The following is a 16257-nucleotide window of genomic DNA, read 5'->3' as shown; positions in this document are numbered from 1 at the left end:
CATACTTACGGATCTTCCCGGGTCCAAAATTAATTTTTTAGCAGAATTAAGTTTAGCCCTCCACAACAGTCCCATTTTCTCATGTGGCCCATTGGGAAAATTAATTGCCTACCCCTGGTCTATGTCCAGCTTTAGACTACTGAGTTATGCCTCACCTCCAGGTGGTTGTATACTGGCACAGCCCAACAAAACTCTTTCCACTCTCACCACTGCCTCAGTTTTGTCAGCAAACTATATCAGACTGAAACCAGAACGGATGGACATGTGTACTGTGTTGTACTCCAAAAAGAGATTTTACAGGTAAGTCAAAAATGTTTTTTTCTTAAACATACATCAGAGGACACATTGGAGTAGAAGAGGAGCAAACAATGGCTAACAGGTCTAGCAAGCAGGAACAATCGTCTTAATAGAAAAAGAAGAATAACTGAGCAGGCCCCTACAGTGTTACCTTTAGGACATTCTGACTGAGGCCAGCATCCCCCAAGGTCTGAACATCCCACTGGTAAAACGTAGCAAATGCATAAGCATAAGACCAGATGACCGCCCACGGAGCACCAATACATCCGATGGAGTAGGCCTTTCCAGGAAAGGGAGGAACCCTACTTTTCAGGTCAGACACCTGAGTGATGATTTGTCAAATCCACCTAGCATTTGTGGATCAATAGGCAGCCTTGTCCCTTTCAGGAGCCTTCAGGCAGTACAAACAAGGAGTCAGATAGACAAATCAGGCAGGGGCTGTGAGGTAAACTTGCACAGTCCTAACTGCATCCAGGCAATAGAGAACAATCTTAGGATTTTCTGAAGTTGGAAAAAAGGAAGGCAACACTGAATTTAAATGAAATGCCAAAATCACATTAGGCAGGAGGGAGTCTGGCGGTCTCAAAACAAGCTTGTGAAGTACTAGAAAAGGTTCCTTACAGGACAACTTCCGAATCCAGGTGTTAGCTACAAGAAAGGCAACCTTGTGTGACAGGAGAAGTAAAGAAATATCCCGAATGGGTTCAAACGGTGGCTTCTGAAATACCGGCAACACTAAACTGGGGTACAATGGAGTTAGCAGGGAATATACTGAGAAAACAATGTGTGAGCCACTCCTTGCACAAAGGCCCTGACCAAGGAGTGGAAAGCCAGCAGTCTCTGAGGCTGCATGCACGCTAGCGGATTTTTAAGCTCCTAGAAGCTGTTATCAGCATTTGCTTCCTGCTCCTTGAAGCTAAAGAGTGTTATCCTATGTGTCCATGCACACTAATTTAGGCTAGTAGCGTGTTTCAAGCTTTAGCGTTGTTTTTGTAGGGTTTTTGGTAGCATTTTTCTGTCAGAAAAAAACACTAAAAGCTCCTGTGCATACAAAGGAGCATGGGGGAGCTCTTGTCCATAATGGACATGGTATTGACACAGACCCAGATGATCCACATTGGCTCACAACTGATATGATCCAGAAATATTTAAACAGAATAAAGGTTAATAAAGCACCTGGATCGGATGGCATACACCCACAGGACCTTAAAGAATTGAGCTCTGTCATTTCAAAGCCATTGTTTTTAATTTTTATGGACTCTTTAATGACTGGCATAGTACCACTGAATTGGCGTAAGGCCAATGTGGTGCCAATATTTAAAAAGAGATAAATCTTTACCAAGTAATTATAGATCTGTTAGTTTAACTTCTATAGTTGGGAAGATACTGGAGAATTTAATAAAAGACCACATAGATGAGTTCTTGCTGGAAAAAAAATATTTTAAGCAACAGACAGCATGGATTCATGAAAGACAGAAGTTGTCAAACAAATCTGATTTCTTTTTATGAGGAGTTGAACAAAACCTTGGACAGAGGGGTGGCGGTGGACGTGGTATACTTGGACTTTGCAAAAGTGTTTGACACAGTTCCCCACACACGGCTAATGTATAAGGCAAACTCTACAGGCTTGGAAAAATCTGTAAGTAAATGGGTAAAACTGGCTAAAAGATCATGTTCAGAGAGTAGTGGTTAATGATTCATACTCTGAATGGTCTAGAGTTGTCAGTGGTGTACCCCAAGGTTTAGTGTTGAGACCCTTACTTATTATAACTCATAACTCATATAGGGTCTGGGATTAAAAATACTGTTTCAGTCTTTGCAGATGACACCAAGCTGTGCAGTGGAATAACGTCCTTACAGGATGTTTCCAACTCACAAGCCGACCTCAATGCTCTGTTTAATTGGGCAACTATGTGGCAAAAGAGGTTTAATGTTGATAAATGTAAGGTTATGTACTTGGGGGCTAAGAATATGCATGCATCATACATACTAGGGGGGAGTACAACTGGGGGAATCAATGGTGGAGAAGGATCTGGGGGTTCTGGTAGATCACAAGCTTAATAATGGCATGCAATGCCAAGCTGCGGTTTCTAAATCAAGCAAAATCCTCTCTTGTATTAAAAGAGATATAGACTCCAGAGAGAGATATCATATTACCCTGTACAAATCATTAGTAACACCTCATCTGGAATATGCAGTTCAGTTTTAGGCGCCAATTCACAAAAAGAATTTTGGGAAACTGGAGAAAGTACAGAGAAGGGCAACCAAACTGATTAGAGGCATGGAGGAGCTCAGCTATGAGGAAAGATTAGAGGAACTGAATTTATTCTCTCGAGAACAGAAGATTAAAGGGGGATATGATCAACATGTATAAATACATCAGTGGTTCATATAGTGAACTCGGTGTAGAGTTATTCACCCTGAGGTCATCACAGAGGACAAGAGGGCACTCTCTATGCCTGGAGGAAAAGAGATTTAATCTCCAAATACGGAAAGGTTTCTTCACAGTACGAGCTGTGAAAATGTGGAATAGACTCCCTCAAGAGTTGGTTCTGGCCAGCTCAGTGTATTGCTTTAAAAAAGGCCTGGATTCTTTCTTGGATACACCGAATATAACTGGTTACTAACATTTATAGGTAAAGTTGATCCAGGGAATATCCGATTGCCTCTTGTGGGATTAGGAAGGAATTTTTTCCCCTGCAGGAACAAATTGGATCATGTTTTGCTGAGTTTTTTGCATTCCTCTGGATCAACTGTGTGTGTATATGATTATAACTTTTTTTTATTTTTTTTTATGGTTGAACTGGATGGACTTTTGTATTTTTTTCAGCCAGACTAACAATGTGTAGCTCCTAAATGTTAATAAAATGCTCCTAACAGCTTTTTTCTAGCTTTTCCCTTCATGTACTGCAAAAAGGCTAATAAAAATCTAACTCTCTAAAATGCTTCTAAACACTACTAAAATGCTACTGAAAAACCTTTTACCAGCGTTTTTTTATCCAGCATTTTTTGAGCTTTAAAAAAATGCTAGTGTGCATGGAGCCTGAAAGAGCACTGCCAAGGCAGAAACCTGACTTTTATTGTCCTCAGGGCCAAGGACTTGTCGATTCCAGACTGAAGGAAGGATAAAGACCGTACCATGGAGTATTTTCTGGAATTAAATTTTCCCCTTTCACACCAAGCAAAGTATGCTTTCCACATGTTGTGATAAACCCTATGAGAAGAGAGCTTTCTGGCCTTCAGTAAAGTAGGAATCACTCTGTCCCTAAGACCCATGTCCCTCAGTGCTTGCGCTTCAGTAACCAAACTGTCAAAAACAGCGACTGCGAAGATGAAATATGGTACCTTACAGGACCTTACAGGTCCAGGAATGTGCACCATGGAGAAACCAGAAACATATTGTTCCGTCCAATGCTTTTTTTTTGTCAAGCTCAGTAGGCACATTTAATGGCAATAAGAGTGGAGAAGGCAGGATGCCAAATTCCTGCTTGTAGTCTCTTGATACAATTATTCCAATATAAACCAGCGCAAAACACAAATGTTAAATAATAAGTGAATATAAAATTATAAGTAAATATAAAATTACTATTTTATAAATAATCTTCAAAGTCCAGTGATAAAGGTAAGTGACCACAATCCCGTGACAAATAAAAACTAAAAAAACTTAAAAATTTTTTTTTCCATAAATCAAAAGTCCAGTGATCTAAAAAAACTTTCTAAAAAATAAACTTCAGTGCTTCAAATAATTCTTCCACCATCCACCAGTGCCGAAACCAACATAAACCGCACTCACCAGATATTGGTGAGTAAAACACCTTTCAGGATTATTTAGGGCTCCTGGACCCCCTTTGATGACTCCTCTATTTTCCACCTCAGATCTATGGTTATTTCTCCATTCGTCTCCTCGCCAAATCACCAAGTTCCAAAAGGGAGAAAAAAACTAATAGTGTAATACTGTTATACCCCTTTTTAATTAATTCAAGCCAAACAACTCACATTTCATTGGATAAAAACCAGCATTTATTTAAGGACATCAAACAAATTTTCGAATAGCAAAAACGAATTTCCACAGCTCCTAGGAACTCACAGCCTTGTATACAGCAGGATGACAGCCTCCATAACGAACAAACTTTCTTCACTAGTCAAAAAATGGCCGCCTGGAACGCATCCCTCGGCGTGCGTTCCAGTCACCGGAAATGACGTCGGACGTTTGGGAGACCAACCGGAAGTACGTCAACGCGTTTCGCCCCACCCACAGGGCGTTCTCAAGACAGCATACAATGGTGTGGATTTACTAAAGGCAAATAGACTGTGCATTTTGCAAGTACAGTTGCACTCCGCAAGTGCAATTGTTCCAGAGCTTAGTGAATGAGGGGAAGCTCTGTTGACTTCCATCATCCAATCATGTGCAAGCAAAAATGCTGTTTTTTATTTTCCTTGCATGTGATTGGGTATTCTTTGCAAAGTAAAGCTTCATTTCATTTACTAAGCTCTAGAGCAATTGCACTTGGAAAGTGCAAAGTCTATTTGCCTTTAGTAAAACAAACGCATACATTAGTGGTATACATGGGTCAATATGGCTGCAAAACCTGCCAAGCGTCCTCCCCGCTTGCAGAGGAGAGGAAGCCCAATCATTAGAAAGAATGCCTGTTACCTGTCTTGGTGGGCTTGGAGCTCCAGAACTTTTTACAAACAGAAGTTTCCTGTTTCGCCTCCTAGTTCTAAAAAAAGAATAGAAAGGAACTTGGTTCCAGACAAAGACTGGTTCTGTTCTGCAGGCTTCTGCTGTTTCTTAAGAGATAAGGAGTGCTTTTTTGATAAAAACATCCAGAGCATTCAAATATTATAAACCAAAAAAGGTGCACAGTCTCTTTAAAAGTGCTCCTGTGCAAGAAATAACAAAATTAATAAAATATTCAAAAGTGCTCATGTGAGAAGGGGATGGGGAAAGAGACAAAAGTCTCACACACTCCAGCAGAACCTTCTCTGTATAATTAAAGGGTCCACGGTCTTACTTACTAACCTTCAGTAATCAGGACAACCCCAATAGTTGAGGGGGAAGGTGGCTCGTCTGCTACACTCATATCAGAAAAGCATATTCCCGAATGGGCCTACAGGGACTTGGCCACACCTGCACGGATCATCATTTTCTGAACTTATATAACACCTTGTGGCTAACATCACACATTGTACAGCATACTGTGGAGGAGTGCCTAACACAGGATCAAGTACCCAAAGTGATTTTCCAGGTCAGCCCTGTGTCTTCTTATCCTAGAAAGGGGTCCAGGTATGATCCCAATGGTATGCCTAGGGTACTGATCTAGAAGTTATGCCATTAGTTGTTGTAGCAGGTGCAAAATCAGATACATAAAAAATCAAAATAGCAAAAAAAAAAGACATCCATCATCTTAGGAAACTAGCAAAAACTCGTGATAGCTGTGAGGTGGAGGAGGATATACGGGGGTTCTAATTGTTCTCTTTGCCAATGTCCAATTCACCTAAAGGTAGTAACTAGGGATGCACAGAAACCCCTTTTTTTAATCTGCAAGTACAAGTACCAATACTTTCAGTCAAGTACTCGCCGATACCAATTACCAATACTTTGCGGTGCAATTGGCATCCATACAAAATGTATAAAAGGAAATTGCACCACAAAGAATAGCATGCGATTTGAACAGGAATGTGATTCCTGTCCAAATTGCATGCGGTTTCCCCACTGCTCCTGTGTGAGCCCAGGCTCTCATAGTCTTGATTTTACACAGGAGCGGTGCAAGGTTTCCTGTAGCGGAGAGTGGGCGTGTGGGGATGTATACTATGAAGGAAGATGCTCCATATTCTCAGCGTTAGGAAAAGAGAGAAAATCTCCTTGCAGGGATGACAGTTTGGGCTAGAGGGCTTCTGATTGGTCAACACTATCACATGGACAGTGCTGACCAATCAGATACCGTCTAGCCCCTACTGTCATCCCTGCAGGGAGAGGAGAGAAAGCCGCTTCACAGGTCTGAAATTCTGAAATCCCCGTGGCTTTTCTATTCTCTCCTTGCAGACATGATTTTATGTGCTAAATGGCATCTGATTGGTCAGCTTCATCCGCTGAGAATATGGTCCATCTGCTTCCATAGTATACATCCCTACACACCCACTTTCCACTCAGTATGGGATGCCTGTAGGGAGGTTTCCCTCACTGCTCCTGTGTGAACTCCGGCCATGACAAGCCTGGGTTCACATAGAAGCAATGGGGAAACCACATGTAATTTGGACAGGAATCGTATTCCTGTTCAAATCGCATACTAACCTTTGCAGTGCAATTTGTATTGATGCAAATTATCAGTTTCCAGTATCGGGAGCATTTTCATGAGTATGAGTACTCATGAAAATACTCGGTATCGGCATCGATGCATCCCTAGTAGTAACATATAACCTATTCGTCTAAGACTATGCCTTTACTGAACAATCAAGAAAATCTGTTCATTTTAGAAATCAACATTAGCCATTTGTAGAAAAACCATAGGAGAGAAGGTAAGGGTAAGAGACAACAATGATATATACAGAAAATACTCTGAACCTACTAACACCTTTATTGAAGAATCACTGATATTCTTACACAGCACTCTATGGACTGATTCATGTCTTACCTGTTTTTCTTCTCTTAATTGTTCCTTTTCCATCTGTGCAACTTTCAGAGCCGATTTCAACTCACTTAACTCTCGTCTGCTTTCTGATATCTGAACCTTTACAGATTCAAAACACAGAGTAAGTAGAGAATTTTAAAAATAATAGCAGGAAAACATAAAAAATTGTATATAAAATTATTTTTGGTAGTTACATACATTTTCCTGTATCTGCTCATAGTCATTTGGGAGCCTGTGATTTTTTTTTTCTCACCAACTGCTTTTATTATTGGTCTGCAAAACACATAATTACAGTTCCTCCCCAAAGACAGCGGGGTAATTAGTATTTAACCATTTTTCTACCAGGGCAGTTTTTTAATTTTTCACACAAGTTAAAAATCATGTTTTCTAGAATTTACGTTAAACCCCCACACAAATATATATACTTTCTGAAAGAAGGAGGGGAATGACAGCTCTGAACCCAGAAGTGACACAATACACGTTGTTTCCAGGTTCCTTAGTCACTCCGGCTCTCAATGTTGGGTCATTTTACTATGGTCACAGGCTACCTAGAAGAATAAAACAGCCTGGCAACCACCGCGGGTGCCGGGGAAAGGAGGATGTCATGCTTCCGGTAATGTAAAGCTACCTGGATCAGTTTTACTTGAAAGCTGATCGGTGGCTGAAAAAATCAGTACCAAGCTCGTGGCTGCAGCAGCAGTTGTGAGCTTGTTTAAACCCCTTAAATACGTGAACATTTATACATGTACCTTGGTAGAGAAAGGGTTAAAGGAGGTTAGCAATTGCAGTCCATTTGTATCCCAGGCCTGCCCTCAGTACTGGCCATCATTTTCTGATAGGACAAATGTCTTTTACCTGACATGCATCTTTCTCCTGGTTTAGTTTACATTGAAGTTTCTGTCGTTGGCTCCTCTCTTCTTGCAAGTTGCTTTCCAAAGTCAGCTTTTCTGCTTTCAGATTCACAATCTGATCTCTCTTGGCCTAAAATAAAAATAAAACTTTAGGCCTGGTTCACACTATTGTGGGTTTGCGGCCCGGGTTTGAGCTGCTCTACCTGCTTTTCATGCAGGAAAAAGGTTCCTGTAGTATTTTAAGAACACAGCAGCCACAAACATGATGCATTTTTAGATGCATGGGGATGCCATTAACAATGAATGGCAGCCTCGCGCATTTTTAAACAGCACTGAGTTTTGACTGCAGGGTGGTTGTGGCTGTGGGAATCACTGCAATTTCCACACCTGTAACTACCCACAATAGTGTGAACTAGGCCTTAAAGGACAACTTTAAGGGCCCTTTCACACTAGAATGCAGTGCAGGAAAGCCACGTTCCTGTGCAGCTTCCCGCACCTCATTCAAGTCGCACTGACTTTGCGAACTATTGCGGGTGTCAGTGCAGTGTTAATGACACTCCAAATGCAGGTCGCAAATTTATTTGCCCGCAGTGGCCTGCACCGGATCACATAGTTCAAAAGTAAAATGCAATATGGTAGCAATTCGCTTCGAAAAGTAGTGTATGCAAAATAAATGGGATGAAATCGCATTGCACAGAACTGTATGTGAATCACACAGAAGCTGCACAGTGTTCCTGCGCGATTCACATGCAGTTCCTAGTATGAAAGAGCCCTAAAAGCTTTTGCTACCAGAAGGGGAGGCGTTGTGTTCCTTGAATTATGCAAGTCTATTTTTAGCATGAATTAATTCATGCTGCCTCACCCACCCACTTCTCAAAACATTTCTTTTTTTTTTTTCTACTTTTGTTTCCTTCTTTATTGTAAGCTGCACTAGCACCTGCACTTGAAAGGGTAAACACATGAGTTTTGTGTTCTTCCTGGATTCCTCCTTTAATTTTGCTCCTTCCTCTGCTTTCTCTTTACATCTGGCTTATTAATTTTATTGTTTCTATTTATAAAATGCTAATATGATATATGAAAAGGGGGAACATAAGGGGAATAGTTTATTTTAAAAAAGGCCACCTCCACACATCTTTTGAATCAAGGACTAGATTTTCCTAACTTGTGGGCCCAGAATTATAGAAGCTAAGCTCTATTTACCTGTTCCACCTCCTTACATGCAGAGACAATGCTTCTATTGCACACAGAGGTGCTCTCGCTGGTTTGGGCAGCTGCAAGAGCCCAGGTTTTAGCCTCAACAAGAGTAGTGCGAAGTTGAGCCTTTGGTAACAAAGTGAAATCAAGATTGGCAGGGGGCTACCAATGGGTTTCTAATTCTGGTATTCCATTCTTATGATACACACTCTTTTATTAGCCTGGAAGACCACTCTGCTACTTTCTGGTTTAGCATTACTGATCCTATGTTATCATTCAAGCTTCCTGCATGCAAGCAGGCAAACACATGATAAAGTAACCTGAATTTTTAAATTAGGAAGCTACATTTCAGAAGCAGGAAATACGCTTAATTATAAATGCCGTATTGGGCTCTTCTATTTATCTGTAAAAAGCCTAAAATTATTCCTGCAGGCAGGGGGAAACAGGTAGAAAAAACTACCCAGTGCAGAAGAGAAATGGGGGGAGGGTGTAAAGTGGATCCTAATGGCATCTGAAGTCTGTGTTTGGGTATAGGAGGTGGGTGGGAAATCTGTACAGGATGTTTACTAAAAAAAGTATACCTGTACTATAAAAAATGATTGGCTCTGCAGTTACAAATCCTTTACCTTGTAAAGAAATAAACACATTATTATAATTATTTTATAAGCACTTGAGTGCCAAAGCCAATTATTCTTTTTTTTTGTGAACATATTTTAAAAGTTGTTTGAGGCCTGAAGATTACTTAAAACCCCCAAACATAATTTTCTGAAAACTGACACCCTACACAATAAAATAGTGGTAGTTCCAATTTTTTCTGTCACACAAAATTAGTTATGAAAATCAAAATGTCAGTAAAAAATACACTACAGTTAATTTTAGGCACATAACCATACACATTACGAAATGTTTTGGTAAAATATAAAAGATAATTCAGGCCATCCTACTTTCTCGCTCCTCTAAGAATAGCCTACTGGCGCAACTGGAGGTTCCACCCACCCCTCCCTTACTTACTTCCACCCCTTCCTTCCACCCACCCCTCTCTTCCTTACAGCCCTCCCTCTCTCCCTTCCTTCCACCCCTCCCTCCCTTCCACCCCTCCCTTCCTTCCTCCACCTCTCCCTTCCTTCTTTCCTCCCTCCACCTCTTCCTCCCTCCACCCCTCCCTCCCTTCTTTCTTCCCTTTACCCCACTCTCCCTTCCTTCTTTCCTCCCTCCACCCCTCCCTTTCTCACTTCTTTCCACCCACCCTCCCTTCCTTCTACCCCTCCCACCCTTTCTCCCTTCCTTCGTTCATTTTGCATAAAACATTTAACAGTGCCATCTTATGAGATAATTTACGAGGGCGTGTTTAGGGGCAGAATTAAGGGAGGGGCAGGGTAGGGGTTGGGTGGGGCAACTGGTGGCGAGTAACTTATAAGTCCTGGCTAGTAGCTCAGGACTTGAAATTTTAAGCCCTGCCATAGAGTATACCATACTCCACTCAGATTATATCAGTAGGGTTGTAGACCTACTCCGGAATGTCCCAGATGTCAGCGATCCCTGGCAGATCTCCTCCATATGCTGTGGTGATGCCCCAAGCTGATTCGCTATTGGGGTAATATTGTAGATACCATCAATAGAGTTTTTCATGTTCAACTTGAATTACTCTTAATGCTATGCTTACTTGGGGATATTGACGAGGAGTGCTTCCCTCCCGTGACTAGAATTCCTATCATACCTTTATTGCCCGCAAAACGATATTCCTTAGTCCTCCTACTTTGAGAACTGGTGAATTCAAGTGAATAATACCCTACTAATTGAAAAACAGTTATATTAATACAGGGGCACTCAAAAAAATGTTCCAAATGATGGGAACCATGGTCTACGGTACTGGGATTTGCCCCTCTCTCACTGGTTCTGGTGGCTACAATGTTAACTCCAATAGCTGGTGTGGTATTATTACGGAAGTAGATGAGTTTCACATTTCCTTGGCTTGAGTTACACAACCTCCTGAATAGCTAGAGGTTTAGGCGCACATGGGTATTTATCTACTGGCTTTTGGGAGTATGCAGACACTTGTTTGTTATTGGTTCTAATTCAGTTGTTTCACTGTTATATACGAAACAATGTTATACATTGATAAAAGCCTTATATGTACTTACTTGCCGTTGTGGGAACAGAGAGATATTTTCTTACTGTGTCTGCTCTATATTTCAACATGACACTCTGTCGTGTATGACTGTTTCTATTGGAAGGCTTATTCAAGTACGCACATTTATACTACTTTTCTTTGTGATGTGTTTTTGTATTACAAAAAAAACAACTTTCTTAATAAAAATTATTTGATAAAAAAATATAAAAGATGAGGTTGCATCAAGTGAATAGAGACCCAACACATCAAGCCTTAAAATTGCATGCAGCCGTGAAATGGCAACAAGCTTTGGTACCCAATATTTTCCACAGGCGATGCCCATACAGGTCATCAGTCTAGAGGTAACCATGAACAATTGGCCTTGAATTCTTGCTCGTAGGGCAATCACCGTTTTCGTACAAAGGTGCTCTAATGCAAACTTTTTTTTTGTGTGAATACCTCAATATGCTCACCCTATAGCCAGAAGCAAAAAAGTATACCCTTAGTGGTATTAAAGTGCTGTTTCTTTTGCCATCTGGTAAGGGTATTCAGTCATTACACTATAGAAGTATGCACTAGTACTAGCACTTTGATTTTTTGATTTGTTGGATCACAAGAGTGTTTCACTAGCACGTTTTTTCACGTCGAGCACTTGATTCAGATATATGGTCACGTTTGATGTGGAGTAACACTTATGTTGTATATGATTGTACATTATTGTTTTAGGGATAATACACTATTTTAGTTTCTTCTTTTTTTGAGGATCACTATGGAGTTTGGAGTCTTTTTGGGAAAGTGTCTACAGAAAGGACTAGGATTTGCATCTTTAGTATATTTTTGGACACTTGGTATTTTGGACACTGCGTTTATAATATGTATTTTTGGACACTGCGTTTATATTAATTTTTGGACACTGCGTTTGTATTATATGTACTTGATTCAATTGATTTATGCCTTGGTATTTTGGACACTACGTTTGAAATATTTATTTTTGCACAGTGCGTTTATAGTAATTTTATTTTTATTTTTTTACACTGCGTTTATATTATGATATGTACTTGATTCAAATGATTTATACATAGTTTATTTAGTTTAGCACTTGTTTGCTTTGGCTATAGGGTGAGCATATTGAGGTATTATCATTTCTTACACTTTCAAGGGTGAAAGTAAGACTTATATGCTTTCAGGGGATAGGTTTATATGTTTATTTGAGATACCGTCTTGATTCAGATTTTTGTATGTGTGTCAAACCCTTTTTTTTTTTATATAACTTTATTACTATCACATAGTGAACCAATGGTCCCCTGTGTGATAGCATATAGATGACAGGTTCTCTTAATTGAGACATTCGGGTTCTATTAGACCCCTGATATCTCCCCTGTACTCCACTGCACATTGTGGCAATTGTGGAAGTGATTGGGTGGCTCCCATCACTTCCACCTTAAAGCCAACATTGGGCTATAAAAATGAACATCTTGGCCAGTATAACAGCCGGAAGTGTGTTTAAAAAGTACCTGATCTAAGTGACATTTTAAAACTCTGGGACTAAAGAACATACACAAAAATATGTGATCCCCTTAGAGAAAAAATGATATACAGCTAAGATATTTTATCCAACATAACAAAATGTACCATACTTACCTCCATGCTGTGGTTCAGAGCTGTCTTCTCTTGCCACCACTGCCCCATTCCTTCTTTATATCGGAGACTTAAGTCGGACACTTTGAGGGCAAGGTCAGCTGTCTCGAGGCGGCTTTTGTGCAGGTCAGAGATGGTCCGATCTCGAATAGAAGAGACTGTAGCTAACTCCTCCCCTAACAGCATCACTTTCTGCTGACTGGCTGAGAGAATATCCTGTGTGCACCGCAGCTTCTCACGCAGAGTATCTATCTGCAACTATACAAACACAGGCAAGCCAGTTACCCTGACAGTAATAGAGCTTTTGGCAATGTTTAATCTCGGATTCTTCAATTACAAGTACAAATTTAAAATAAGTTGAAGGTATCTGTCCACTGACATTACAAAGAAAAGATCCTGACACTAACTGTGCAATAAGTCTATTGTAAGAAGGAGAAAGAGAGAAAACATGACTGTACATTCCATATCTTGGAGTACAATACAGGACACAGGCAGAGTATTCACACACCATGGGCATGTACTTTCAGGTGATTGGACACTGGCAAAGCTTTAGAGGACATGCCCCCTGGGTGCCTCCCCTATAGCCAGCTCTAGCCCATTCCGTGAGTCCTCAGTTTCATAGCATGCAATGCAGAGTAAACCAAGTAATGGAAGGGAAGGTGTCCTGTGTCCTGTACTGTGCTCCAAGATATGGAAATGACAGGTAAGTCAAAATTCCTCTTATCTTAATCATACAGTACAGGACACAGGCAAACAGAGTTGTGGCAACAGGCCCAACTACAAAGGTCAGAAGACCCAACCTCTGAGAGCTGCTGCAAGAGCCTTACCGTCAAAAGCTGCATCAGCACAAGACTGGATGTTCACCTGGTAAAAACTTTAAAAAAGTATAAACAATAGTCCACGTGGTGGCCTTACACAACTGGGCTACAGAGTCTTGGTGCTGCATTGGCCAGGAAACTCTCACCACTCTGGTGGAATGAGTACATAAAAAGATAGGAGGAGATTTTTCTTTGAAAATGTAAGCACTAGCAATCAGATTCCGTTTTCATCATGCATTGGTGAGCCTTGAAGCATGGTGTCCCTTGTGAGGTCCTGATTAAGTCCAGGCAATGTTCCCGGATTTTCTTTAGGGCAGTAGGCGGTGTGTGGATAGTGTCAGTAGGGCAGTGGACAATGTCAGTGGAGCAGTGGAAGTGTCAGTAGGGCAGAAGTTGGTGTCAGTAAGGCAGTAGATGGTGTTAATCAGAGGATCAGTGGATGGTGGCAGTAGGGCAGAGCATGGTGCCAGTAGAGCATTGGATGGTGTCAGTAGGGCAGAGGTTAGTGTCAGTAGGGCAGTGGATGGTGTATTTTTATCATAGTATTATTTTTTACAATTTTATTTTTTACATTTTTTAGCAGCCTGGGGACTGTGATGAAATATCAATTTAGAGAGGTCTAAACAGACACCTGATACTTAACTTTTGAGACAGAGAAAAAAGATTGAGGTCCAGTCCTCAATCACCATCTCTGTAGCCTCAGTTGCACAGAATGAATGAACAGGAAGAGCTCTGTACAGCCTCTCTATTTATTCACAAACTGAAGCATAGTGCTTCAGTTATAAATAAACACAGTGAGCGATCGGTACCGGGTAGCAGGGGTATGGGAACCTGGACAGGAGGGACAGCAGGGGTAGCATTTACTGGAACTGGTCACTTGTATTTTCCTCTTGCAACCTCTGAATGCCGGCAGGTAGGAAGAACAGTAGAAGCAGGCTTTCAGCTGCTGCAGGAGGAAAGTACAGGGATCAGTTACAAAAAATGCTGCCGCCTCTCCTGTTCAGGTTTGGGGGGTTGGCAAGGAAGAGAAGCGATCTACCCATCACCTGCCCGCTAACAATGGGTAGACCGTGATCAACGGGTTACAGACCTCTGCTCTAGGGGAATATCCCTGATAGTTTCAAAGGGTGGTGTCTGTAGGACAGAGACAACTCTTTTGAGATCCCATGAAAGCACAGGGTGCTGCAAGGGGGCGTTATTATAAGATACTTCTTGAAGAAAGTTTTTTACAATGCTGGAGACTATGATATCCATATCCGAAACCCCCCACTGCTGGCATATCAGACTGAAGTTTATCTGGATGAAGGTCCCATACCCCTTGGTCCAGGTGATGGCAACTGAGATAATCTGCTTTCCACTCCGGGGATTTAGAACGCAATGAGATCACAGTAGGTTTCTGTCCAAGAGAATATCTGGTGCACTTCCTTCAAGGCAGCCAGAATACTTGTGCTGTCTTGATGGTTAAGTCACAGCCCAGGCATTTTCACACTAATTGGGTGCCCCTTCAATAGGGGGTGTAACGATTATGCGCAATAGAGACATGGAGCTGTATGCGACAGCCATCTTGTTAAGGTCTCAGCCATTTTGTTTTTCATGAACAATCATCTTTCACCCCGCCTCTTTAAATGGAATTTGAAGCTGTAAGTTGTAACGGACTTCAAAATAGCCTCTTATCGTTAAAAAAAAAACACAAACAGAGGCCAGCTCCAGAACTGTAAACCGCTAATTAGTCTTGGCAAAATGTCTATTTTGCAAAGACACTTTCCTCTGCCCTATCGCAAAACAATAACTCAGTCAGGCGTCACACATGATTTGTTAGGTCATTAGAGCTAGGAATGCATGCCATAAAACGTCGATTTCACATGTAACAATTCATTAAATTCAACAGGAACTGAGCACATTAATATTAGGTATATATTTGGATAGATCATATCATGCCAAACCAAGCAAGGTCCTACATGACTATGTTAGCACATAGGAAAGGGAAGAAAACAGTCTCTTCCCTCCTGGGTGACAAGGGTGTGCTGAGTTTGGTATCCCTAGGTTTGAAATATAATTCTGAATATTAATCTGCCAGTTGCTAGAATACCACCTGCACATACTGGAAGTTATTAATATTAGTATGAAATTGTAGTTGGGACTTGGTCATAAACTTGGTGACCTCCTAGCACCCATCCCCTAAACCGGATGATTGGTCTGTTGTTTTCAGACGACACCCCTTTAATATCATTGAAAAGGACTGACAGGCCTGGTGAAGGGGAGCTCACGTTTAACATCAATCAAGAAACATCTAACGAACTTGACAACATTTTGTGCTTGGACAATTGGACTCTGCTAAACCAGGACTTTGCAAGTATTCTGCCTTCTTAACTCCTTCCTTTTATTTCTCTGTTGCATTATTGTTCTCTTTATGTCTTTGTAACATCTTTTTATGTAAATAATTTATATGCACCATTTTGATCTTTTTAGTAATAAACCCTATTTTGAAAAGTGTTGAAACTGTCTCTAAAGCTTTTAATGCAAACTAAATAATCCATCTCTTGAAGAGTGCTACTGTATACAATTTCCTCTGAATATCCTTGTGGTGACAGTGTGTGTTGCAGACGCTACGGATTTGTGAGTTTCCTCCTTCTCTGTCAAAAGGTGGTGGTTGCAGTGTGAAGGGTTAATTACTTAATTAACCTAACCCAGTGCCAATCGCTCTCAGGCCGCTGGCA

General features: G+C 41.0%; 1 protein-coding gene across 1 annotated transcript in view; it reads right to left on the bottom strand.

The window, feature by feature from the left end:
• The window catches only part of CALCOCO1 (calcium binding and coiled-coil domain 1), a 94187-nt gene that overhangs the window by 49413 nt on the left and 28517 nt on the right, over positions 1-16257 (bottom strand). The window contains exons 8-10 of the mRNA XM_089691433.1: positions 12726-12980; positions 7785-7910; positions 6933-7028 (exon numbers count right to left, since the gene is read on the bottom strand). Of these exons, the coding sequence (XP_089547559.1) occupies positions 6933-7028; positions 7785-7910; positions 12726-12980 (477 nt within the window). The remainder of the gene's footprint in view (positions 1-6932; positions 7029-7784; positions 7911-12725; positions 12981-16257) is intronic.

The sequence above is a fragment of the Staurois parvus genome, unplaced genomic scaffold (assembly GCF_062004578.1).
Source record: "Staurois parvus isolate SC_StPar_1 unplaced genomic scaffold, SC_StPar_1.0 ptg000562l, whole genome shotgun sequence".
NCBI lineage: Eukaryota > Metazoa > Chordata > Amphibia > Anura > Ranidae > Staurois > Staurois parvus.
The sequence above is the reverse complement of the archived record's forward strand: the minus strand, read 5'-3'. Positions and strand labels throughout refer to the sequence as shown.